General features: G+C 51.3%; 2 protein-coding genes across 3 annotated transcripts in view; one reads left to right on the forward strand and one right to left on the reverse strand.

The window, feature by feature from the left end:
* Positions 1–22,662, forward strand: part of NRL (neural retina leucine zipper) — a 31,371-nt gene extending 8,709 nt beyond the window's left edge. The window contains exons 1-3 of one of the 2 annotated variants that reach the window (XM_004463360.4): positions 19,301–19,384; positions 21,015–21,422; positions 22,246–22,662. In XM_004463360.4, coding sequence (XP_004463417.1) covers positions 21,042–21,422; positions 22,246–22,578 — 714 coding nt within the window. In that variant the 5' untranslated portion in view covers positions 19,301–19,384; positions 21,015–21,041 and the 3' untranslated portion in view covers positions 22,579–22,662. Of the gene's footprint in view, positions 1–19,300; positions 19,385–21,014; positions 21,423–22,245 lie in introns of those variants that run through there. The other variant, XM_004463358.4, reaches the window with a different exon arrangement.
* PCK2 (phosphoenolpyruvate carboxykinase 2, mitochondrial) lies at positions 169–8,227 on the reverse strand. Its single transcript, XM_004463363.4, has 10 exons — positions 7,944–8,227; positions 5,786–6,031; positions 5,142–5,326; positions 4,852–5,055; positions 4,301–4,488; positions 3,840–4,002; positions 3,359–3,577; positions 1,424–1,561; positions 1,127–1,222; positions 169–805 (listed from the first exon to the last, which is right to left on the reverse strand). Exons 1-10 carry the CDS (start codon positions 7,970–7,972, stop codon positions 351–353), a joined length of 1,923 nt encoding a protein of 640 aa, XP_004463420.1. The 5' UTR covers positions 7,973–8,227; the 3' UTR covers positions 169–350.
* Positions 22,663–23,452: the final 790 nt, after the last annotated feature.

Consider the following 23,452-nt stretch of genomic DNA (forward strand, 5'->3'; position numbering starts at 1 on the left):
CAGCAATTCCTACTTATGTGACACAGAGGGATAGCTTCCTATGAGACAGATCCTTGATATGCCAAGCTGCACTGGGGTGACAGCTGCTTGGAGAGGCTGGAAGAAGATTGTGGGAGTAGCGTTAGGAGGAAGCCTGTGAAGATAGGCAGGAAATGAACACAACACATGTTATGTAAAATAAATGAGCATTTCTTATTATTGGGCAGTGTGTGGGGGAAGGTCTGGTCTGATCTCATGGCCCGCAGAAGATGTTAGTTCTAGCAAAGTTGCTCATGTTTTCTGCACATCTGATGGCTCCCTTCTTCCTGGGTGGGCAGTGCTATGCTTTCTTGATAGCCTGGAGCCTCAGGTCACATTCTGCGCACACGTCCCTCCAGGGCCTCCAGCTCAGCCAGCACTTCCTTGGGCAGATCCTGGTTGACTTGCTCTGTTAGGTAGCTGCGAATATCACGAACCTCCTGTTCCCAGAAGTCCTTAGGAAGCGTGAACAGCTGGGTGGTGTCTACGGCTCCCAGGCCACTGAGATCCAAGGCCCCTTCCTTTGGCACCAGCCCGATGGGTGTCTCTCGGGCACTGTCCTCTCCCTCTAGCCGCCGACAGATCCAGTCTAGCACCCGAGCGTTCTCCCCAAAGCCTGGCCACAGGAAGCGGCCTGCCTCGTCGCGCCGGAACCAGTTGACATGGAAGATGCGGGGTAGCCGGGCTCCCTTGCGCCCCTCCATACTCAGCCAGTGTTCTAGGTAGCGCCCAAAGTTGTAGCCGAAAAAGGGCCGCATGGCAAATGGGTCATGCATGATGATCTTCCCTGGGAGGAGAACAGAAGAGGTAAGGGATTTTCCTTCTTACCGGAAGGGGAAGGGCATCCCTACACCTAGCTGGAGGAAGTTGTCAAATGTTCCGCTCTGGAAAGGCCCTCAGGGCAGGGTGAAAGGCCCTCAGGGCAGGGTGAAAGGCCCTCAGGGCAGGGTGAAGAGAAGGGACTGCAAAAAAGATAGAACTGGGGCAGGGTGTGTGTATGTGAAGGCCGGGACATTATGGGCAGGAGGGGGGTCTGGCTTAGGAAGGGAGAAAGGATGCGATGTGGGTACACAGAGGAGAGGAAGAAATGACGGACGAGGGTGCTCACCTTTGTGTTCAGCTGCAGCAGTAGACTCTGAGCGCATGGCACTTCCCACAAACACCCCGTGGCGCCAGTTGAAGGCCTCATACACCAAGGGTACCCCTAGAACACGAAGGAAAAGGGTCACAGGCAGCCCTTTCCTTTGGACCCTTACTACATCCCTTCTGCTGAGCCTAACTCCTAGTCTCTCTCTCCTAGGACCTCAGCACAGGTTTTCAAACCCTGTATAAGCAAGAACATGCCCAGATATACAGCCAGATTCTTTACTGAGAGCCTAAGATATGGAGCCCACACGGAGTTTACCTTTTGGTCTGCGACCTCCAAAGATGATGGCATCGATGGGCACACCCTCAGGGGCCTCCCAGGCTGGGTCCATGATGGGGCACTGGCGAGCCGGGGCACAAAAGCGAGAGTTGGGATGTGCACAGGGCTCCTTGTCACCTGGCAGAGGAAAGGCAAAGATTATCACTTCCAAAGGCATGTCCGCCCCCAAGTCACACAAGTGGTACAGAGCAAGGAGAAGGGAGGCAGGACATCTCCTCCCAAAGATAGGCAAGTTATTTATCCATAATAATGCTGCCAGCTGAGCGTCCAATGAGTGGAAGGGGAATTGGGGTTCAGCAGGAAACGAATGTTTACGCCAAGATAGAGCCACTTGTCATTCGCCAGGGCTTAAGGAAATGGGGTTAGATATTGCCATAAGGTTATAATAAACCCCCCCCCCAGGAACAATTTATTTATTTACAGGATTATTATTTAAAGAAATACGCAAATCTAAGTGAAAACTGAGATGTCAGGTCAATATTTCAGACAGTTGACTTTCCATCAGCAAATGGAAAGACAGGATGTCCTGAGCTATCAAAATGCAAACAGGAACTGATTTCAAAGCAAATAGAATTTTGGAGTGATTTCCATTGCCCTGCTCAAACCCTGACGGGGTGTTTGGGCTTGAAGAACTCATACAGGGGCATAACTTGGGCAGATATCACCTGAGGAACCCAGGTTATTTGGCGATTTCAGGTACTTGGCCTGTGAAGCACCACCACAGGACCCTGGAATTGTGCCTTCTCCGGCGGAGATTGCTGTTCAGCCCAGGGGTGGGGGGTGGAGTTGCAGAGCCAGCATCCCCTGTCCACCTTCCCCCCCCACTTCCCCCCTCCTCCCTCAGATAAAAGCCATCCCTTTCAATTCAGGATCCGAGCACAAGGTATTGTTCTGGGAATTGAATCTGAGCACAGACGCCCTAGTTATACCCCTGAATCCAGAGATGAAGAAAGGGTTGGGGAACTAGCCTGTGGGGAAAGATGAAAGTTTTCTTGGGTTTCCCATTTGGGTGGAAAGGCTGAGGGGGGTGTCTAATGATGGTGTTAGAGAAAACAAAGGGTGATTGGAGGAGGAGGTGACTGTGAGGCTAGCCTGCCAACCCTGACTAGAGGGTTCAGTAACCACAAGGCCACCCTCCCCTACCATATTCTTCTTTTGCATCCTTAGGTCTTCGAGCCCTCTGACTACAGAAAGCCATTGAAAGCTAAAGGTCCAGGGTAGAAGGATGGAGAAGGCAGGGCCACAAGGCACATGGAGTAATAACAGGGTTGAGAAACTAGTTTCTGGGAAAGGCTATAAAGAAACTAGCTTCTGGTCTGATGGTGTTGGAGAGACAGGGTGAGTGTATCAGTACTGACCTTTGGACAAATTATTATACAAGAGGATGGTGGGAGCCAAATGGCAGTAGGAGAGACAGGAGCAGAAAAGCAGGCAGGCTTCCTCCTTCCCTAGTAAATCAAACTTTATAGGTGTTTTTTCAGCCCTATTCCCTCTACAGTAATTTCAAACTAATCCTTCTCCTCCCTGCCCCCTTTTTAAAAAAATTACAGCTTATATTTCTTGAGAATTTATTATGTACTTGCTAAACCCTTTACATACATTATCTAATTTAATCCTCTAACAACCTCATGATACAGGTACCATAATGATAACCTGTATCATGTGATTACCCTCATCAGCTGATAGGGAAATTGAAGCATAGGGAAGTTGAGCAACTGAGCCAAGTCACAAAGCCAGCAAGTGGCAGAGCTGGGACTGCACCGAGATCCTGCCTGGGATGTGGAACACTGTAAACATTCAGAACTTCCTGTGCCTCCTGTAGGCCTGGACATTGGCTGGAGGTTGGAAGAAGGCTTTTACTCATTAAGGCGCTGAGCTCTGGGGACTGTGTCATGAGTCCTCCACCCCACTTACCCGGTTTCCATGGCTTGCCCAGCCAGGAGGTCACAGTGACACCAGGTGGAAGAGGCCTATCGATGCCCTCCCAGTACACGCCACCATCGCTGGTCTCGGCCACATTGGTGAAGAGAGTATTACTCTGGATTGTGGCCATAGCGTTAGGATTGGTGGTAGCAGAGGTACCAGGGGCCACCCCAAAGAAGCCATTTTCGGGGTTGATGGCCCGGAGTCTACCTGTCAGGAGGAGAGAGGAAAGAAAGGAAGGACCAACCAGGAAGAGTTAAGTGGTGAGCTTGAGTAAGCTCCTGCTCTACCCCTCCCTGCCCGGAGCTGGACCCTAGATCTGACGGGGTGGCTGGGCTGTCCAGATGTGTGGGGTAGGGTCGGCTGTTCAGGAAAAGGTCCTCACTGACAAAGCTCACCATGAGCACTGGGATGGGAGGCTCCTATGCTCTGGCAAGAGCCAGAACTAAGAATGTGAGCAAGAGCCTCTCACCTTCACCGTCAAACCTCATCCAGGCAATGTCATCCCCCACACACTCCACTTTCCAGCCCGGCAGTGCAGGCCGCATCATGGCCAGGTTTGTCTTGCCACAGGCACTGGGGAAGGCAGCAGCCACATAGCGCTTCTTCCCTGCAGGATTGGTGATGCCCAGGATCTGCACGTTGGGGAGAGGAAGAACAAGGAAGGGGTGACCAAAGGTCAGGGCAATGTCTGTCTGGCATTGGAAAGCTAAGGGCTAATAGTAAGGCCAATGTTTAGTCACTAAACAGGCACTCCGCCCTGCCACCAGGCCTGGGTGGTGGGCGGGGAAGCCCCGACATTCAGCAGTCTGAGGCCAAATCTTTGAGCACTCAGGGTCCCTGCCCCTCCACAGGCACCTGATGGGGGGAGGCTGGGGCAGAATGGCCAGGCCCCGCCCCCCACAGCTGCCCAGATCCTCAGCAGGCCCTCACCAGCATGTGCTCCGCCAGCCAGCCCTCATCCCGGGCCAGCCGAGAAGCGATGCGCAGGGCAAAGCACTTCTTGCCCAGCAGGGAGTTGCCACCATAGCCGCTGCCGAAGGAGACGATTTCCCGCTGGTCAGGCACATGGCCAATCAGGGTTTTCTCTGGGTTGCATGGCCACTGGCTCACCGGCTCCCCTGGGGACAATGGGGTCATGGGGCTGCTAGGAGGGGCATCCGGACCTGGGGCTCAGGGGCCTGAGGGACCAGGGTTTGCCAGGAGAAGCACTTGGGAGCAGTGGTGGTGCCAAGGGGCAGCTAAAACTCCCCCATCTCACAATATCCGTCAGATTCTTTGCCCCTATTCCTTGACTTTTCTCAATCTTGTGCCAACTGCTCTGCAAACACAGCCTCACCCCCAGCCCAGACAGCTACCTTGGATCTTGGGAATTAGTTTTCAAAGAGGACAGGTTCTCAGGGACTCCAGATGGGTAGGACTTGGGGTTCCTGCTGAGGACAAGAAGGCCTCCGTGTCCCACCCTGGGCAGAGCAGGTGCTCACTTTGCCCAGCCAGGGGCTGGCCCACGGAGTGCAGACACTTAACAAAGTCGCCGTCTCCCAGTGCGCTAAGCACGGGCGTCCCCAGCCGGGTCATAATGCGCATGCTTGCCACCACGTAGGCTGAGTCAGTGAGCTGCACCCCGATGCGGGACAGTGGGGAGCCCACAGGACCCATGCTGAACGGAAGCACGTACATGGTGCGGCCTGTGGAGAGAAGCATCGCCTGGTTGAAGGGTTCCACCCCGTTCATACCTTGAGTATCCCTGCCTCTGTGTCCCTGCCCTGGTTACCCTGCATGCAGCCTGGGAACCTCTCATCCACGGCTCTCTGGAACTCAGCTGGGGACATCCAGTTGCCCAGCTGCCCACGGGCCCCACCAGCTGGGAGGGGCACTGTGTCCCGTTGAGAAGGAGTTACAATCACCGTCTTGCTCTCTACTCGTGCCACATCCTTGGGATCTGTGCGAGCCAGCCAGCTGGAGGAGAGGGCATTATCAGGAAGATGGTGGCCAGCACATCTCCCTCATCCCCAGACCCACTTCTCCAGGTCCAACTTTGACTCTAGGTCTTTCTGCTGGCCGTATTTTCCCCCCAAGCATCTCAGATCCTATCTCCAGGCTTTGTCCCATCGAAAGTGCGGTTTCCCATGGCTCCAGCCATCTGGGGAAGTCTGACCCTGGCAAAAACTATGTAAACTGAAATTATAAAAAAAAAAAAAAAAAAAGAGCAAAAGCTCTTATTTGTATCAGTGTCTTCATTTATCATAAAAGTACAGACCAATCCTAGTTCCTCATTCTGTTTCCCCCCGAGCCTCCATTCTTATTCACTTCATTGGGGGTGGTCCAGATATATTTGGTTTTATCTTGGGAAACCCAAAGTGGCCTCAGTCCAAGCACCCGCCCCTATCACATGGGTGGCTGGGCCTAGGGACTTACCAGTTGTCGTACTTGGGGAGCTTTCGGATGAGGCCCTGTTGCTCCAGCAGGGTCAGTATGGCAGTATTCTCGGCCTCGGTCCCATCACAGATATGGATGCCTTCTGGTTGGCACAGACGGGCACCTTGCTCCACAAAGTCTCGAACCCCAGCAGGCAGCTGGCCCAGATCTCCACTGAGCACTCGCAGGGTCTGGATGCTGCGATGCAAGGACCAGCCCCAGGGGCTCAGCCCATGCCAGCTAAGCCTTTGAGAGAAGGAGTGGGGGTGGAATGAGCCGGGTGCTGATGTGGAAGGTGGACAAGTCAGGGAACAGAAAGCTCAGGCTTCTGGGGAGTGTGCTGAAGTGGATCTGGGGGCAGGCACCATGAACTGGTTGAAGGAGGTGAGTGGGATGGGTTCAAGCCACTTGTATCTTGTGGCCTCTATGAAGCTTAATGAGGGTATCAGTGAGGAACAGGTCTGGCCAAATGAGCAGAGAAGCACATGCCTGCCTGGGTGGAAACAGGCATGCTGGCATGTTATTGCACAGACAGCCCATGTCCGTGTTTAATTATGCCTGTTCGATGCTTAGAAATGAGCAGGTGCCCTATGGCCCAAGTGTCTAGTAACTGCATCCAGGTGACAACTTCATGTGTCTGGAGTTTAAACCTCTCAGCTCTGTTCTTTCCATTCCTAAGTCTAGTTTAAAAAAATTTTTAATTAAAAAAAAATTGAAGTGTGGTAACATAAAAAAAAAACAAAATATTTTCCATTTTACCTATAATTCGGTGTTGGTAATTATATTCACAATGTTGTGATACCATCACCACTGTCCATATTACCAAAACTTCCATCACCCCAAACAGGTTGGGGTTCAGACTCAGATTTCCAGGAGGGCAGGGTCCCTGTTGTCTGTCCTCTCATACCCCGGGAGAGGAAGAAGCATGGTCTGTTCTGATTGGCCTGACCCAGGGTGGATACTCAGAGAGCGCAAAGGTCAAGAGAGAGAAGTTGCCCTCCTCTGCCAGGGCCTCACCCACCAGAAACTATGCCCCACACACCAAAAGACCACATGACCCTGCCCTTCCCCTCAGACTGTAAGTCTGGGGAAGGAAGAGAGCTGTCTTCTTACACCCCGGATGTAGGAGCTTGAGCTTGGTAGTGGTGGGAGCTGGGGCGGCTTTCACTACTCGGAACAGGATGGAAACCCAGTGTTGGCTCCAGGGGCAGGGAGGGCTGCTGGGACCTGGGTCTGCTCCTGCCTCAGAGAACTCAGAGCCCAGGGCTTTAATCTCCCACCTGGAGCCTGACTCAGGAATTCTGTGAAGTCCCCCCACCTCCCATTCCCCTAATAGGACCGTCTCCCTTTCTTGTTCTCCAGAGACCACAAAAGCTGGTAAAGAGAAACCAGCTGTGGGAGAGATATGGGCTCATGGCAGACTCTGGCAAAAGCTGGGGAGAAGAGAGACTACAGAGGGAAGACAGGAGGCTGAGAAAAAAGGGAGAGAGCAGACAAGTCAGGCCTAGGGGTTCCGGTCCTGGAAGGAGCAAGAGGCCAGTCACGTCAGAAATGAAGGCAACTTGGTCGTCTCCTCCCACCTCTCTTCCCTCCCTCCCCAGATCACAGGTCCCTCTGGCTGCGCCTGGCTTCCTGCCAGGTTCCACTCCGGCAGGGAGGCCGGGAATGGATGTTTACCTTCTACCTTCTTGGGGAGCTTTGAGCTCTGTCCCCAGGGGCTCAAGCACCCTTAACCCTACAGCTTCTCATGGCAACCTGGCGCGGGGGCAGGGATGTCCCCTGTCCCCTGTCCCCCGTCCCCCCGTCCCCCCGCCTCCCAGGGGTCTGAAAGGTTTACATCTGGAAGGAAAGGAAAATACACGGAGGTAGGGCTCGGCAGGGGCGAGCGAGGAGCGGGAAGGAAGTTGTGAGTATGGCAAACAGAGACGGCGCGGGCAGAGAAAGCGAGGCCGGGAGGGGGAGGCGGGGGACAGAAACGACCAGCCCCGGGGCGGCTGAGGCCGTCGCTGCTCGGAAGAGGCGCACCGCGCGCGAGGAACCGCCGGCCGCGGCCCGCCTCCTCCTGAATGGTGACCTGGAGAGGAGCTGCGCGAGCGGCAGCCCGAGGGGGCGAGCGCCGCGGGAGGCGCGGGTCGGCCCCGGCGCGGGGGTCACTCACCGCAGGCCGGCGCGGTACACGGCGGCCATGGCACCTGGGCGGGGGCTGCGCGGTGCCCACGGGAACCGAGCGGAGCCGGGGAGAAGCGGGAGGGGGAGGCGGGAGCGCGGCGCCGCGAGCGGGAGCTAAGCCGGGGCGGGAGGCGCTTAAAAGGGCGGCGGGAGGGTGCAGGGGCGGAACCTAGCAGGGCTCGCGCGACCCTCTTCCCGCCCCGCCTGCAAGCCAACACCCCCTGCCCGGGGTTCCAGGCCCCAGGTCCTCCCAGCCTCCACCCCAACCCCTGCCTCCAGTCCCCGGCCTCATACTTCCCATTGGTAGCCCCTCCTCGGGCCCCGCCCCCCCGCCGAGCCTCGCCCCCCTGCACATGATGTAACTTTGAGGACTCTTGCTCCCGGGAGATAGAGACCAAGAGACACTGGGTGGCAAACAAACTAGGAGCGAAGGGCGAGGCTGGGGGCGGGAGGCATCCCGAGATAGACGTCTAGAAGCTCCGGGGTTGGACTCTGAGCCTCAGGCGTTTCTGTTTTCCAAGGACCCAGAGCTAGGGTTGGGTCCCCTTGGCCTTCAGAACCCAAACCTCCTGTTTCTCTGCGCCCCACCTCATCAGGGCTCCCTTCTGCCTTACCATGAAATGGTGGTGTCATCCCACCCAGGGCCTCTTCCGTGGGCCTCCGCCCTGGTCCTTCATTTCACCATCCCCTGGAAATCTCATCGCTTGCACACAACCACCACCATAAACTCCTCAGGGAATTTCCCAAGCTGTGTATCACCGTCCCAGCATTGATATCATTGGATATCATCCCAAGTGCTCAAATTCATTTCGTTCAAGGTGGTAATAGCACCTTTCCGGTAGCAGCACCCTGATTTTCCTTGGAGAATGTCCTCCTTTGTCTATGGGGTCACGTGGGTCTGGCCTCACGCTCCCCGCTGCAGGGTCTCAGCTTAGCCTATCTGTTGTGCTCCTTGTTCTGGTCACAGCAGTCTGTTCAGGGATGGATATGAGACCTGTCCCCCCCACCCCCCACCCCACCCCCCGGGACTTATTCTATAAACTTTGGAAATGAGCTCTCTCTACTGGGGTTGCTGAACTGGTAAAATTAAACCTGGAGCTGCTGGGGGTATGCTTGGCACTTCCAAGCAGGAAGCCAGCCTAGAAGGAGCAGAGCAAAGGAATCCTGAGTTTGGTTATAGGAGTAAATAAATTTCTGTCTTGCTGAGGCTAATTTTAACTGGATTTGCCACTTGTAACAGAAACAATTGTGATTCTCAAATTTCTGAGTTTGGTAGGACATGGTTGGACTCAGAGAGTTGGCCTCCAGCCATGGGCTTGCCACCCAGTCCTGGTCTCTTCCCACCCAGGCTTCATCCTGCACTGTGACCATACCTGTATGGGTTTGGACACTCTTCCCCCGGTCCTTACAGCCAAATTCTGTCCACACTCACCCCTCTGCAGAAGTTGCTTCTTTTGGCCACCTTTTGGGCCTGAAGGAATACACAATGGTGTTTGCATGTTTATCAGTCAGGGTTCTCTAGGGAAACAGAATTGACAAGAGATTTCTGTAAATAGTAGGAGATTTTATAAAATTCTCTCACATGGCCATGGGGATGCACACGCCCAAATTCTACAGGCCAGACTGCAAACCAGGGACTCCAAAGAAGGTTCTTGATGTGTTCCCGGGATATGCTGGCTGTTTGAAGTAGAGATAGGAATTTCTCTCTGATGTCCCCTAAGTAAGGCCTTCATTTGCTTGGATGAGACATCCCTCATTGCTGATGGCAATCTCCTTAGTTGATTGTAGATGTAATCAGCCATCCTGCAATCAGCTCACTGTTAAAGTCCATGAAGTGTCTTTGTATTACAATCAACCCAGTGCTTGCTTGACCAAACAACTAGGCAACATTACCTGGCGGAGTTGACACACTAGCCTAACCATCACACTATAGTTGACCTTTATGAAGGTCATCATCTCTTCCATAAGCCCACACCTGCCCCCCTATCTCAGTGGCATCTAGCCAGTTGCTCCAGACGGAACCTGTATCAGTCTGGAATACTCTTATCAGACACCAAGAATTGTAGAATTGTGCCTCACAATTAGCTTTCAAATCTGAGTCCATCCCCATGGTCTTTGCTTTTTCCAGTGCCTTATCTGCTTCTCACTTGGCCTCAGGTAATAGCTTCCAAGGCACCTCTAGGCCTTCCAGCTCTCTAACAGCTACCTCTTGTAACTGAAAATTAAGAGGAGACAAATACTCCATTTTCCTCTGATATCCATATGAAAAACCCTGGGAAGCAGATATGGCTCAAGCAGTTGGGAGCCTGCTTACCACACAGGAGGTCCCAGGTGCCTCTTAAAGAAGCCAGGCAAGACAGCCAGCAGACTCAATGGGCTGCCATGGAGAGCTGACTTAACAAGATGACACAGCGAGATGATGCAACAAAGAGACACAATGAGAAAACACAATGAGAGACAGAACGAGCAGGGAGTGGAGGTGGCTCAAGTGATTGGCACCTCCCACTCAAGAGGGTTCTTGATGCCTCCTAAAAAAAAGACAAGCAGACACAGAGAGCACATGACTACCAGACAGACCAAGCGCAAAACAACAGGGGTGAGGGAAGAAATAAATAAAATAAATCTTTTTAAAAACCCAACCTTGTAGCTTACCTTTGTTTTCCATATCCCACTCTCTGGATGCCTTAATCCCTGATAATGGTTGTAACTTTGTAAGTGTCTCCTTACCCCCACTAAGCCACCTTGCACATAAAAGTTCCCTTTTTGAGAGTTAAAAAAGGGGAATAATGTTTGTTGTGTGGACATTAGGTGTCAGGCTCTATGCACAGCAGTGATACCCAGCAATAGTGGGTTCTTTTCTCCCTATGTGTCTTGAAAGCCAATTTCTGAGACACCAGAGTTTCAAAGAGAGAAAGAGTTTATTTGGTTGGGCAAGCAGTGGAGCACAGTGGCCTCATGGCCCAAAACTGCCTCTCCGGTCTGCAGAAATGCGAATCTTTTAAAATGCTGGGGTGCTAATGAATAATTGGGGTGGAGCTGGACACAGGTTCCTTTGATAATAAACCTTAAGGGGGGAGGGGTGTGGGGGGGTGGGCCCCAAGCCAGAGGGAGTCACAAAGTTACAATCATTATCAGAGACCAATTGTTTGGGATAGGGGTATACAGAACAAAGGTCACCTACAAGGTTTTTCATATGGATATTAAACAGAGGAGGGTGGAGGGGCTACCATCACAATTGTAAGCACCATTGAGGGAGAGCCTACTCTGGAAAGAAGGGTAAAGTCAATCTAGAATGACAAAGGTACACACAAAGGTAAGAGTACACAAAGGTGAGGATAAGACTAGAGTAACCATAAATAGGTGTGCGACCACTCTAGCTAGCTTCAGTAATTTCAGGTATTAACCTTTTGCTATCGTATAATATAAAGGCATCTATATAACGATTTAGTAATCATAATTATTTGTTAATTCTTAACCCTCAGTTACAGCTGCTTTACATGCATAACCTCTTTCAGTTTCACAATAACCCTATTTTACAGATGGGGACAATGAGGCATAGAGAGGTTAGGTTTTTTGCTCAAAGTCACACAACTGGTCAGCAGGAGAATTGTAATGTGCATTCAAGTCTCTCTGACTCTAAAGGCCAAGATGTCGTGCCTTTTCTTTTCCTTTCTTTTCTTTTTTTTCTTTTCTTTCTCTTGCAATCCTATACTGTTTTCTTCATTTATCATTAAAAAGAAAGTAAGATCATATCATTCTCTGGCTTAAAAGCCCTGCAAGGCTTCCTAGTCTGTTTGATGTCCTTCATAATCTGACTCCAGTTTATCTGACTTCATCGCCTCCATCCCGCTACTTGCCTCCTCTCATACATACTGGACCTACCAAACTCTCCAGTTGTCAGTGCACTTCTAGGAATCCTTTTGTAGCAGATTTCCACCAATCAGGGCTCAGATTAAACATCACTTCCTTCATGAAACCTTTTCTGTTTGTCCCTTAGACTAACATTTATTTGATCTGCACTGTTTCTACACCGTGTACATACCTATATTTTTGCACTTACACCTTACTATAGTTGTTTCTGTATCTCTATAACTCTCATTAGAGTGTTAGTTCCTTGAGAGAAAGACCCAAATTTTAGTCTAATCCTAGCTCCAAGCAGTAGCTGGCCTGTAACAAAAGTTGACTGAATGAAAGAATGAGTGAATCCCACATTTCTGTGGCCTTCTTCTCCACCATTACTTCCTTCTTTAGCTTTCAGCAGATTACTGGGCTCACATGAGGATTCCCTTACACTGCTGATTCCCCCAGACATGCCACAGATGTTAAGACCTGGTCCACCAGCCAGCCCAGTGCCCAAGGATCACCACCAGGGGGCAGGGTGTGACCAGGGTGTGCCCAGTTCTACATTTTCTCCTTCCCAAGGGACTCTCTGGGCTCTGCCCCTAGATGTCTCCCAGGCACCCTGTAATGGATGCTGTGGTGCGCTGCCCAGATTTTCCCTGCAGGGTCAAGGTGCTCATTGTCCCAGCTGCTGAGTGTTGGCTGCTGATGACATGGCTGAGTACTTCCCTGAGACTTGTCTGTGGCTGAAGGGAGCTGTCTTGCCAAATGCAATGTCTTCTTCTCCACGACAGTGTGCATCCAGTGTCTGGTTGATGCAGGAGTGCATAGGCCTGGCCGGCTTGCTTCAATTTGGAACAACTCTTAAAGTCCATTCCAGTTCCAGAGCTCCTATGAGATCAGCAGAGCTCTCTGTTGCAACTGCAATGCAATTCAAATGTTCTCTCCTCAGTCCGGCTACTCTCATTCCCTTTGAAAGTCTCCCCTCCCCCATTAAGTCGTCTGTACACAAGTTTCCACCACAGAGTTTGTGTTCTGGGAAACCCAGCTTAAGATATCCCCCCAAACGCAACGTGGATGCTGTTAGCCCCCCAGTCTGACTCCCTGATTCCATTTTTGCCCTCCTCCACAGTAAAGCCAAAGCGATCTTTTTAAACACAAATCTAATCATACCATGTCTTTACTGAAAAGCCTTTGGTAGTTTTTACTTACTCTTAGAATAAAGTCTATGAGGATCTGCATGATCTGGTCCCTGCTGTCTTCTCCAATCTCACCAATCACCATGCTTCCCATCTCCTTTCCTTTCTCCTCTCTAGCGACATTGGCTTTTCTTCTGTTTGGTGAACATGTCAACCTCTTTCCTGCCCCTGAGCCTTTGCATGTTCAGGTCCTGCAGCCTGGAGTCCCCACCTTCTCCACACTGCCAGGCATGGTCAGTTTTCACTCACCTGACCAGTCTCAGTTTAATGTGACTTTCTTAGGAAAGTCATCCCTGCGACACCACCTCCACTGCATTAGATGAAGTCTTCCTGAAATAAAACTGCACGGCACTCTGCCCTTCTCCTTCGTCAGTTATAATAGCTTGTCTTTTGTAGACCCATCCATAACATGGGTAGGGCCTGGGGGCAAGAATGCAAGTAGAGGTCCGCATACCTGGTGTTTAAAGATTCAAAACATATAACTTAAGCTAACAAACTGTTAAATAAAATGTATTCTATTCTTCTGCCTTGGCAAATATACCTCCACAAGGGTATGGAAGGCCAGGTTTAAATTTGGATTTTATTAGACATCCTCAGAATCTTGCACCAGAATGGATGCTGTATGGAGAGTTGGCCTTCTTTCCCCATGATCCAGCATCCCTCTATATATTTCTACCTTTCTGTCCTTTGGTCATTGCTCTTCCTCAATGGCCTGACAATCTATCTGACTGCTTCCGTGTATTTGTTTCTAGTCCTTTGTCCCTAGCCCTACTTTGCTGTGGGTGCCCTTCTTTTCCAACCCCTGACACCATCTTGTACTGCAAGGGGACCTGTGTACATGCATGTGGACCTCTCAGTCTGCACATATAGACTCTCTCCATGTCATGCAGTGAGAAGCTACTCCTTGGCCACCCTTTGGGCAGACCCAGGGAAGAGGTTCATGTAGTCCCTAGAAGTGGTCTTAGGGCCCTTTACGCAGGGGATTCCAGGGCCCGAGGCATCTGGAGTGTGGTCCAGAAGGGGGTTGGAGAAGAAAGCCCATGGGGTGGGGTGCAGCCGAAGGAGGGCCAGAGTGGAGGCTTCCAAAGCACAGGGCCCAGGGCAGGGGCTAGTCTTGCCCAGGCAATAATTTTTTTATTTTTTTGCGATAATAAACTTTATTTTTAGAGAAGATTTAAATTTACAGAAAAGTTACACCAAAAGTATAGGGAATTTCCATATAATACCCTCCACCCCACCCATAAATAAATAGTGTCCCCTATTAGTAACATCTTATATTCGTGTGGTACGTTTGTTACAATTGATGAACCAATATTGAAGCAGGGCTACTAATCAAAGACCATAGTTTACATTATGGTTTATACTTTGTGCTGTACAGTTTTATAGGTTTTGATAAGTGTATAATGCCACGTGTCTATGATTACAGTATCATACAGAACGATGTCACTGCCCTGAAAATGCCCTATTCATCCTTCCCCTTCCCCTCTGAACCCCTGGCAACCACTCTATTTAAATCAATGTTACAAGTTCTTCCCTTAACATAAAACAATAGCTACAATAACAATAAATTTACTGTGGTCCGTGGTTTCACTCCCTCCTTATGTTTGCTCATTCCTCAGTCTTGAGGAATTTGGGATGATGTCTGCTCTGACTGCTTCAGGCTAAGAGGGGACTTAGATATTATGGACATTATGGGGCAGGTGGAAGGAATTGTTTTGCTTGAAGTTGTAGATACTCCTTGTTTTTTGGGTGGGTCTTGTCCATCATCATCATTTTGTTGATTGTTCAGGGTAAGCTGGAAGGACTGGAGAGTAGGAGTTGGCTGCAATTCTGCTGGGATTCAGGGTTCAACTGACATATGAACAATCCAAAGATTTAGGCCTCTGAGAGATATATTTAACAGATATATTGAAAATTATAGGCTCAAATAAAAGGAGTAGAAGAATCATGACTGTACTGGGGAAATAGTTTATCATATATTCCTAAATAGGGCCCACTGAGGGGGTGTTGATTTTATTTTTATTTATTTTATTTTAAAAAGATTTATTATTCATTTATTTCTCCCCACTCCCTCATTGTTTGCACTTTCTGTGTCTTCCTTGTTTCTTTTTCTTTTAGGAGGCAATGGGAACCAAAACCAAGACCTCAAATGTGGGAGGGAGGTGCCTAATCACTTGAGCCACCTCTGTTCCCTGCTTTGTTGTGCCTCACATTTTGTTTTTCTTCTTGTGCCTCTTATTGCATCATCATGTACATCAGCTTGCCATGCCTGCCCATTGTGTCAGCTTGCTGTCTTGCTCATCTTTTTTATATTTTTTTAAAGATTTAACCAAATATTTCTCCCCTTCCCCCTCATTGTTTTGTGCTTGCTGTCTGCTCTCTGTGCCCATTCACTGGGTGTTCTTTTGTGTCTGCTTGTCTTCTCTCTAGGAGGCACCAGGAACCAACCCTGGGAACTTCCGGAGTGGGAGAGTGGTGCTCAATCTCTTGTGCCACCTCAGCTGCTTGGTCTGCTGCCTCTCCTCTATGTCTCTTTTTGTTGCATCATCTTGCTGTGCCAGCTGTCTGCATAAACCAGCTCTCCACTTGGGCAAGCTCACTGCACAGGCCAGCTTGCCTTCACCAGGAAGCCCCATATGGTAGATGGGAGCCTAATTCCTTGAGCCACATCTGCTTCCCTTGCTCATCTTCTTTAGGAGGCACTGGGAACCTCTGCTCCCTGCTTTGTTGTGTCTCTCATTTTTTTCTTCTTCTTGTGTCTTTTGTTGCATTATCTTGTTGCATCAGCTTGCCACACCAGTTGCGACAGCTCGCTGTCTTCTTTAGGAGGCACTGGGAACCAAACCAGGGACCTCCCATATGGTAGGTGGGAGTGCAATTGCTTGAGCTACATCCGCTCCCCAAGGGGGAGTTGTTGATTTTATGAGCCTATGTGCCTTACCAGGCAATAATTAAATATTTCTCTGCTTCATCAGTCTGTAAACTCATGAAGGCAGGACTGGTGTCAGCCTTATTTACTGAGGTATCCCTAATGCCTAGCATAGAGTGCCTGGTGCAGAGTAGGTATTCATTAGATATATGAGGTAGACCAGAAGAGGTTTGAGGATTTGGATCCTTTACTGAAAATCTAGATATCAAAAATTTAAACAAGGAATAAGAACCAGTCTTTTGGGGGGTGCAGGCCTGAGGAACTGGGGGTGGCATCCTAGAATAGACCCTGTGCCATCTCCTCTCCTTCCTCTTAGTTTTTACCCCATGCTTCCAGGCTTTTACCCATAAGGCCCTTTTTCCCCATGGCCCAACATCCCTCTTTGTCTTCTGGGCATTGCTTTTCCCCAATGGCCTGACAAGCTGTCTCTCTGCTCCCTTGTATTTGTTTCTAGTCCTTTGTCCCTAGCCCTATTTCTCTCCGTCCCTTTCTTCTACTCAGTGCTCCCTGGGCTCCTATCCACCTCTCCTGTTATCCCTTACTCCCTTCGTCCTGTCTTGAAAGCCTTCTTCTCTTTCTTTTAGTTCCTGATGGTCCTTTGCCCATCTCTTCCATGTCCCTCTGTCTCCTTTAATCCAAATCCCTATGGAGCCTCTGACTTATTCTGCCCTCTATTCTAGGTCTGCATCCACTGCCTCCTTGTCTAGTCTCCTTGTCTTCCTTCCTCTCTTTTGTTATTCAAGTCCACCCTGCGTTCATCTTTTTCATCTCCATTTCTCTGCCTGCCCCCAGAGGCTCTTGAGCCAGTCAGTCCCGGTATCTATTTCTCAGCCTCTAAGCTCCCCTCCTGGGCTGGACTCTGCCTCCCTGGTCCCACTGCCACAGTCTTTCTTCTCTGTGTCCTTGTCTTTTCCTCTGGCCCAGCCTTCCTTCAGCCCTCCTTCCCCAGACCCCTTTCCCTGGTGAGTGGTGCCTGGTCTGAACCCCGGCAGTTCAGCTTGCCTGAGCTTGTTTAGTCTGACTCCTTTAGCCTGTTAGCGGCTTAGCCCTCCCACCTCTCCTTTGAGCCCTCCAGTAAACAAGAGGATCAGCACACATCTGACAGCTGCTGGTGGGGACAAGTGTCTGGTTAGACAAGACCAGGCATGAAAACAGGGCTGCACTAAGCACTCCCATTCCTTCTCCAAGCAGGGAAATTCTGGAGTTTCTGTCCTGTCCCATTCCATGGGTATGCGTGTAGTCCCTGTCTCTGTATTCCCCATTCCCATTTTGTGGCCGAGTTCCCAGGCCTTGGGTTTGATGGTCCTTCTGAGAAAACAACATTAAATACAGGCAATCATACACAGAAGGCTTTCTACTTGGATAATGATGACGGTCTCTGCTCCACAAAACAGAGTCCATGATGTGGGAAGAGAGTGATGTCATCTGATATAGGTTTTCTTATATGTATGTAGAGAGCATGGTAGAAAAGACTCCACATACAGATACGTATACACACTCATGCATCAAGAAAAGCTGGGGCGGCGGACTTGGCCCAGTGGTTAGGGCGTCCGTCTACCACATGGGAGGTCCGTGGTTCAAACCCCGGGCCTCCTTGACCCATGTGGAGCTGGCCCACGTGCAGTGCTGGTGTGCCCCAAGCCTCCTTGACCCATGTGGAGCTGGCCCATGCGCAGTGCTGGTATGCCCCAGGCCTCCTTGACCCATGTGGAGCTGGCCCATGCGCAGTGCTGATGTGTGCAAGGAGTGCGCTGCCACACAGGGGTGTCCCCGTAGAGGAGCCCCATGTGCAAGGAGTGCGCCCTGTAAAGAGAGCTGCCCAGCGCGAAAGAAAGTGCAGCCTGCCCAGGAATGGTGCCACACACACGGAGAACTGACACAACAAGATGACGCAACAACAACAGCAACAACAAGAAACACAGATTCCTGTGCCTCTGACAACAACAAAGCAGACAAGAAGACACGGCAAATGGACACAGAGAACAGACAACAGGGTGGGCGGGGGAGGGGAGAGAAATAAATAAATAAATCTTAAAAAAAAAAGAAAAGAAAAGCTGGGTGGTCCCTAGGCATTCCCTAGACTAGCCTACAGCAGAATTGCCTGGAGAGCATATAAAAGTAGAGATTTCTGGGCCCCACCTTCAGAGTTTCTGATTCAGTAGGTTTGAGGCAGGCCAGGGAATTTGCATTTCTAACAAATCCCCAGATGAGGCTGATGTGTGAGCCTGGGGACCTCCCTTTAAGAACCACTGACTTAAATAATCTGCATCTCCTGACTCTTCACCCAACACCGAAGGCTGAGACCAGGTGAACTGTTATAACTGATGACCCTCGGGGTTGGTGGGCACCAGGTGTCTCTCCATGGGTTGGAAAAGAGGACCTGTTAACCCCGTGGGAGTGTTTGGGTGTCCTCAGAGACTGGGGAAGAGACTCTGACTCCAAGGTTCCTATTCTAGTACAGATCCTATTTAAACAGCTTCAGACAGGTTTAAACAACTCCTTGACTAATTCCATTTATCCCTGTTCCAACTCCTCCTTGGAGATGATAGTTTTAAGAGGTGTTAGGGGATTAGGCTGAAAATGTAGGTCACCCTCCAGCCATCTGGGAACAAGGATGATTGAGAGAGGAAGAGACAGAGACAAAGACACAAGGAAAAGGTGAGAGGGAGCAGAGGGCATGTGAGGGCAGTTACAAAAAGACATCCAGTCTTTGCTGGATGGGGGTTGATTAGAACTCCATGTCCCACCCATGACCTGGAAGGAAAGAGCAGAGTTCCCCATTTTCCCTCCTCCTGTTCCTTCTCGCATGCTGGCCTGGGGCTTGGCCAGCAGGAGCGGGAGAGGTTGAGGAGCTTCCCAGTGGGGAGGTTGCTCATCTGATGTGATAGCTGCGAGGCGCATAAGGCCTGTGAGGGTGGGAGCAGGGCAGGGTGAAGAAATCTGAAGTTTCCTAAAACTGGAAACAGACTTAACAGACCAGGTGAGAGTAGGTTAGGGAGAGCTTGTACTCCCCAAAGACACCAACAAAGGGTTGCAGGGCCTTGTGCGGGGAGGAGTGTTTGGGAGCTTTGAGCTCCCAAGGGCTAAGGGTTGTGTTCATCTGGAAGGGGCCAGTGAGACTCACTGTACTGGGAACTGAGCACATGTTGGTTAGACCATCGGGAGGAGTTTTGTTGGGGAAGATACCCTCTTTCCTTTGAGAACAAGCATATTTCTCTATTCTCTTCTTCATCCCAACCAGGCCAATGGGATATGCAAATGAGCCCCTTCCCTCATTGGCTGGAGGCCTGAGGGATGACCTCAGAGAGCTGGCCCTTTAAGAGTGCCCTTTGGGTTCTGTGCCTACAGCCCCTTGTTCTGAGCACACAGGCAGCAGGCCCTACTCAGTGAGGCTGCCAGTCTCTGGGGAAGCTGTGCCTGCCCAGCTGTGACATTGATCCTGTCATCTCAGCTGTCCCTGAAGTGAGTATGTCTGGGGTTTAACCGGGCACCAGGCTTCTTACCTGGAACTGCCTCCTCTGATACCTTCTGTCTGCTTTCCACAGTCGATTTCTTGTTTTCAGAAATCCTCCCAAGGTTGTACCCCACCCCCACTCCCTGCTTGCTTGGCCTTCTGCCTCACACAGCTTTTAAGATAAACCTCTCCACTTACCTCTTCTGGGTATGACCGCTTCTCTCTGGATGCCTGTTAAATCATCCTCTCTCAGTGTCTCCCCATCTCCTTCCCACCAAGGACCAGTTCGTTCAATCTGTGTCTGTTCCCATCCCCTCTCTCCTCCCAAGGGTGTGGGGCTCCCTACATAGGGCAGCAGCCTTCCCTGGGGCAGAAAGAGAGAGGACTTGTTCTTCCTCCTTCCTCTCAGGGCAGAGCCTGGGGGGCTGAGCTGTGGGTTGGAAAAAGGGCTATCTAGGCCTGGGGCATCAAGATGGAGGCAAACCCTAAGCTCTAGGGATGGGCGCTCCTGCCTTTCTCCTTCTGGGAATGGGGATGGAGCTGTTGGAACTGGGAGCTGGGCTAGAGCATGGAACTTCCAAGCTGGGAAGGAGTTCCTAGGTCAGCCAGCTGGGACTTCCTAATGTGTGCTCTGAACACATGCTCCACAGTTGATAACAGGGAGTGGAGTTCTTTGGCAACACAAATTTGAGGCACTCTGTGTTAAACTTGAACAGATAGTTTACTGAAAAGACTTGGATTAATATGCTGCTGTGCTTGTGAATCTGCAAGAAGTGGCATAGAAGACAATATTTCTATAAGTTATCTGAGAACAGACCTCTTCTTGACTATTTCTCAGAGTTAGTGTTCTGCAGATCACATTTTGGGAAATGTTAAAGTCTAACTGCCCTAACTGAACAGAAGAGGAAACTAGGGTTAGAAATGGGAAAGCAATCTGCCCAAGTTCCCAGAACATTGCAGGTTCCAAGGAGAAAGAAGAAGATCAGTCTTGGTCATTTCCCCTTGGAGAAGTTGGCCTTAGGAAGAGATGGTTGTCATGCAGTTTTGGTCTTTCTAGAACTTATTCTAGGACCTTCCCTTTTCCCTTGGAAAGTCTCTTGCTCCTATAAAAGTGATTCATCACTTGTAATTCACAGAACAGATGCACACTGAGGGTCTTCTATGGCCTGGGTGCTTTGAGAGACAGAAAGGTATGACAATGTATTATCCTTGGTATCTTAAAATTTACAACTTACATGCCTTCTCACTGTCCTAAAACACACACAGACTCTGCCACAGTTAATTAAGCAAAACTTTTTAATTGCTTGGAAATGAAATGTTGCCTCTTGAGAGGGCAGAGTCTCTCAGCACATCCCAGCACTAAGGCCGGAAGCACTGCTGTCTTGCTTTTGATTTTCAGAGATAGATCCCAGAGACACCAGTGGGGCCAGGGGCTGTACTTCTTCCTCTTTTGGGCCTTTAGGCTACTTTGTCTCCATCAGGAGCCCCTGCTACCTGAAAAGTTGTGGGGAACAAGGCTGCACCAACACACCAGCTTTCCAGAACTCTGGTTCCAGGGCACTTGGGCTTTTGGGAAAGCAGGTTTTGGTGAAACCTGCCAGCCTCTGGGTGCTCCAGACCTCTCCTCTTTATTCCCAGGTACACCCCTCCCAATTCAACTGCAGAATGGCACTTCCCCCCAGCCCCCTGGCCATGGAATATGTCAATGACTTTGACTTGATGAAGTTTGAGGTAAAGCGGGAACCCTCTGAGGGGCACTCTGACCCTCCCACAGCCTCACTCGGCTCTACACCCTACAGCTCGGTGCCTCCTTCACCCACCTTCAGTGAGCCAGGTGTGGTGGGCACCACAGAGGGTGCCCGGCCAGGCCTGGAGGAGCTGTACTGGCTGGCCACCCTGCAGCAGCAGCTGGGGTCTGGAGAGGCCCTGGGGCTGAGTCCTGAGGAGTCTGTGGAGCTGCTTCAGGGCCAGGGCCCAGTTCCTGTTGAGGGGTCCCACAGCTACTACCCCGGGAGCCCAGAGGAGACAGGGGCCCAGCACACTGAGGTGAGTGAGCAGCAAGCTGGTCTGAGGGAGGTCAGCCTGGGGAGGAGGAGGGCAGCCCAAAAGAGGAAGGAGGGTTCTAGACAGTTACAGCCTGGGGAAAGAGGAGCAAGTGCCTAAGTCAGAGGCAAAGAAGAAGGGCTCTTGAAAGAAGTCAGACAGAGAAAACGATCATCCTGACCCTTTCCCCTTTCTCGAAATGTTGAGAACTGGTCGGGCTGAAGCAGGAAGAAATGGGAGAAGATGGGGGTAGAAGAGAGCTGAATAGAGTTTGGGGAGCAGACAATGGGAGGTAAATAGATGCACCGTATGTGGACATCAGGAATAGGGCTGTGTTTGGAAAGGAATGAAAGCTGTGGGAACAGAATCAAGACTGGCGTTTTTTTTTAACACTTGGTGCTCCCAACCATCTCAAGAAGGTTTGGCACTCATCTTGTTAATTATAGACCCAGACAGGGGGTGTTCGAGGGCATTAGAATGTAATCCAAATCCTTCGAGGGTCACAGGACACCAGAGCATCACGCACCGGAAGGGCGGGTCTGTCTGGGCGCGGATCCGCTAGACGCCGCCCGGCTGTGGCGCAGGGGGCGCGGCGCCGGGTTCAGTGCGTGATTGGCACGCCTGTGCTGAGGGGCGGGCCTACAGGGGCGCGTGTTGCGTGGGATCTGGGGCTCCGCCTGGACTGCGGGAGAGATTCAGTGGACCCGCAGCGTTCAGGTTAGCTATTGGGGCGGGGGGCGGAGCCTTCCCGGGGGCAGGCCCAGACTGGAGGGCAGAGCCCGGCAGCACCCGGCGCTGACCACGTCTCTTCACCTTCTATCTGCAGCTGGCCGAGCGCTTTTCGGACGCCGCGCTAGTGTCGATGTCTGTGCGGGAGCTAAACCGGCAGCTGCGGGGCTGCGGGCGCGACGAGGCGCTGCGGCTGAAGCAGAGGCGCCGGACGCTGAAGAATCGCGGTTACGCGCAGGCCTGTCGCTCCAAGCGGCTGCAGCAGCGACGTGGGCTGGAGGCCGAGCGCGCCCGCCTGGCTGCTCAGCTGGACGCACTGCGGGCAGAGGTAGCCCGCCTGGCCCGGGAGCGCGACCTCTACAAGGCTCGCTGTGAACGGCTGACCTCGAGCGGTCTGGGGTCCGGGGACCACACCCACTTCTTCCTCTGAGCGGCGGGGCAGGGCGGTGGTGGTGGAGTGGAGGGGCGGGGTCACCACCCTGGAGGCACCTGCCCCATTCACCAGATGTTACCGAGGGCCTTCAGGTGCCCAGCATTCCCTTGAATGGCCACAAAAATATTCCCAAGCTTCCTGAATCCTCAAGGCATGCCCGGAGATTCGATGCTGTCATTTTCTGGGAGAAAGGTCCTGTCACCTCCCTTGCCCTTGCACAGGCCGTGCACAGAAACCCTCCACCTCCTGTCCACATGAGCAGGGCCCCCATCTCTGCATGGGCCAGTGTCAGGCAGGGCAGATACACTGGGGTGGTGATGGTGATGGCTGGGTGAAGCAAATGGGAGGTGAAGGAGTGGTACAGCTCCCACTCAATTAATTTTGTTAAATTCAAGGTTTTCAACTGTAGTGCTTTAAGGCAGTAATCAGTGATGAAGCTGTATGTTCTTTCTGAGGCTTGTGACCTCCCCATTTTAGGACAGTCGCATTTTCAAGATTTCAATACTTGTCAGTCTTCAATACCAGACAGTCTAGGAACTCTATCCAAGAGGCTTTCTCTCTCCCAGCAGCCCCTAAAATAGTGAGAGCCCCATGTCTGGGGTGAGTGAGGGCTAAGATGGCCCTGGGTGGGGGAGACTGGAGACCTGGGTTCTCTGGGATCCCTTTGTCACCTTGAGCAAATCACTTGCTCCTTGGGCCTCAGTTTCCTCATTTAATCCTCATTTGGATTGGATGACTTCTGACACCTTTCCAGTCCTGGCATTGTCTGATCCTAGTGTGGGAGCCCCCAATAGCCTCTCCAAGAGCCTCCAAAGAGGATCTCACTCAAGAGATCTGTCCACTTTCAGGCTGTGACCTACGCACCGGGTGA

This window comes from Dasypus novemcinctus, chromosome 3, assembly GCF_030445035.2.
Source record: "Dasypus novemcinctus isolate mDasNov1 chromosome 3, mDasNov1.1.hap2, whole genome shotgun sequence".
Classification (NCBI taxonomy): Eukaryota; Metazoa; Chordata; class Mammalia; order Cingulata; family Dasypodidae; genus Dasypus; species Dasypus novemcinctus.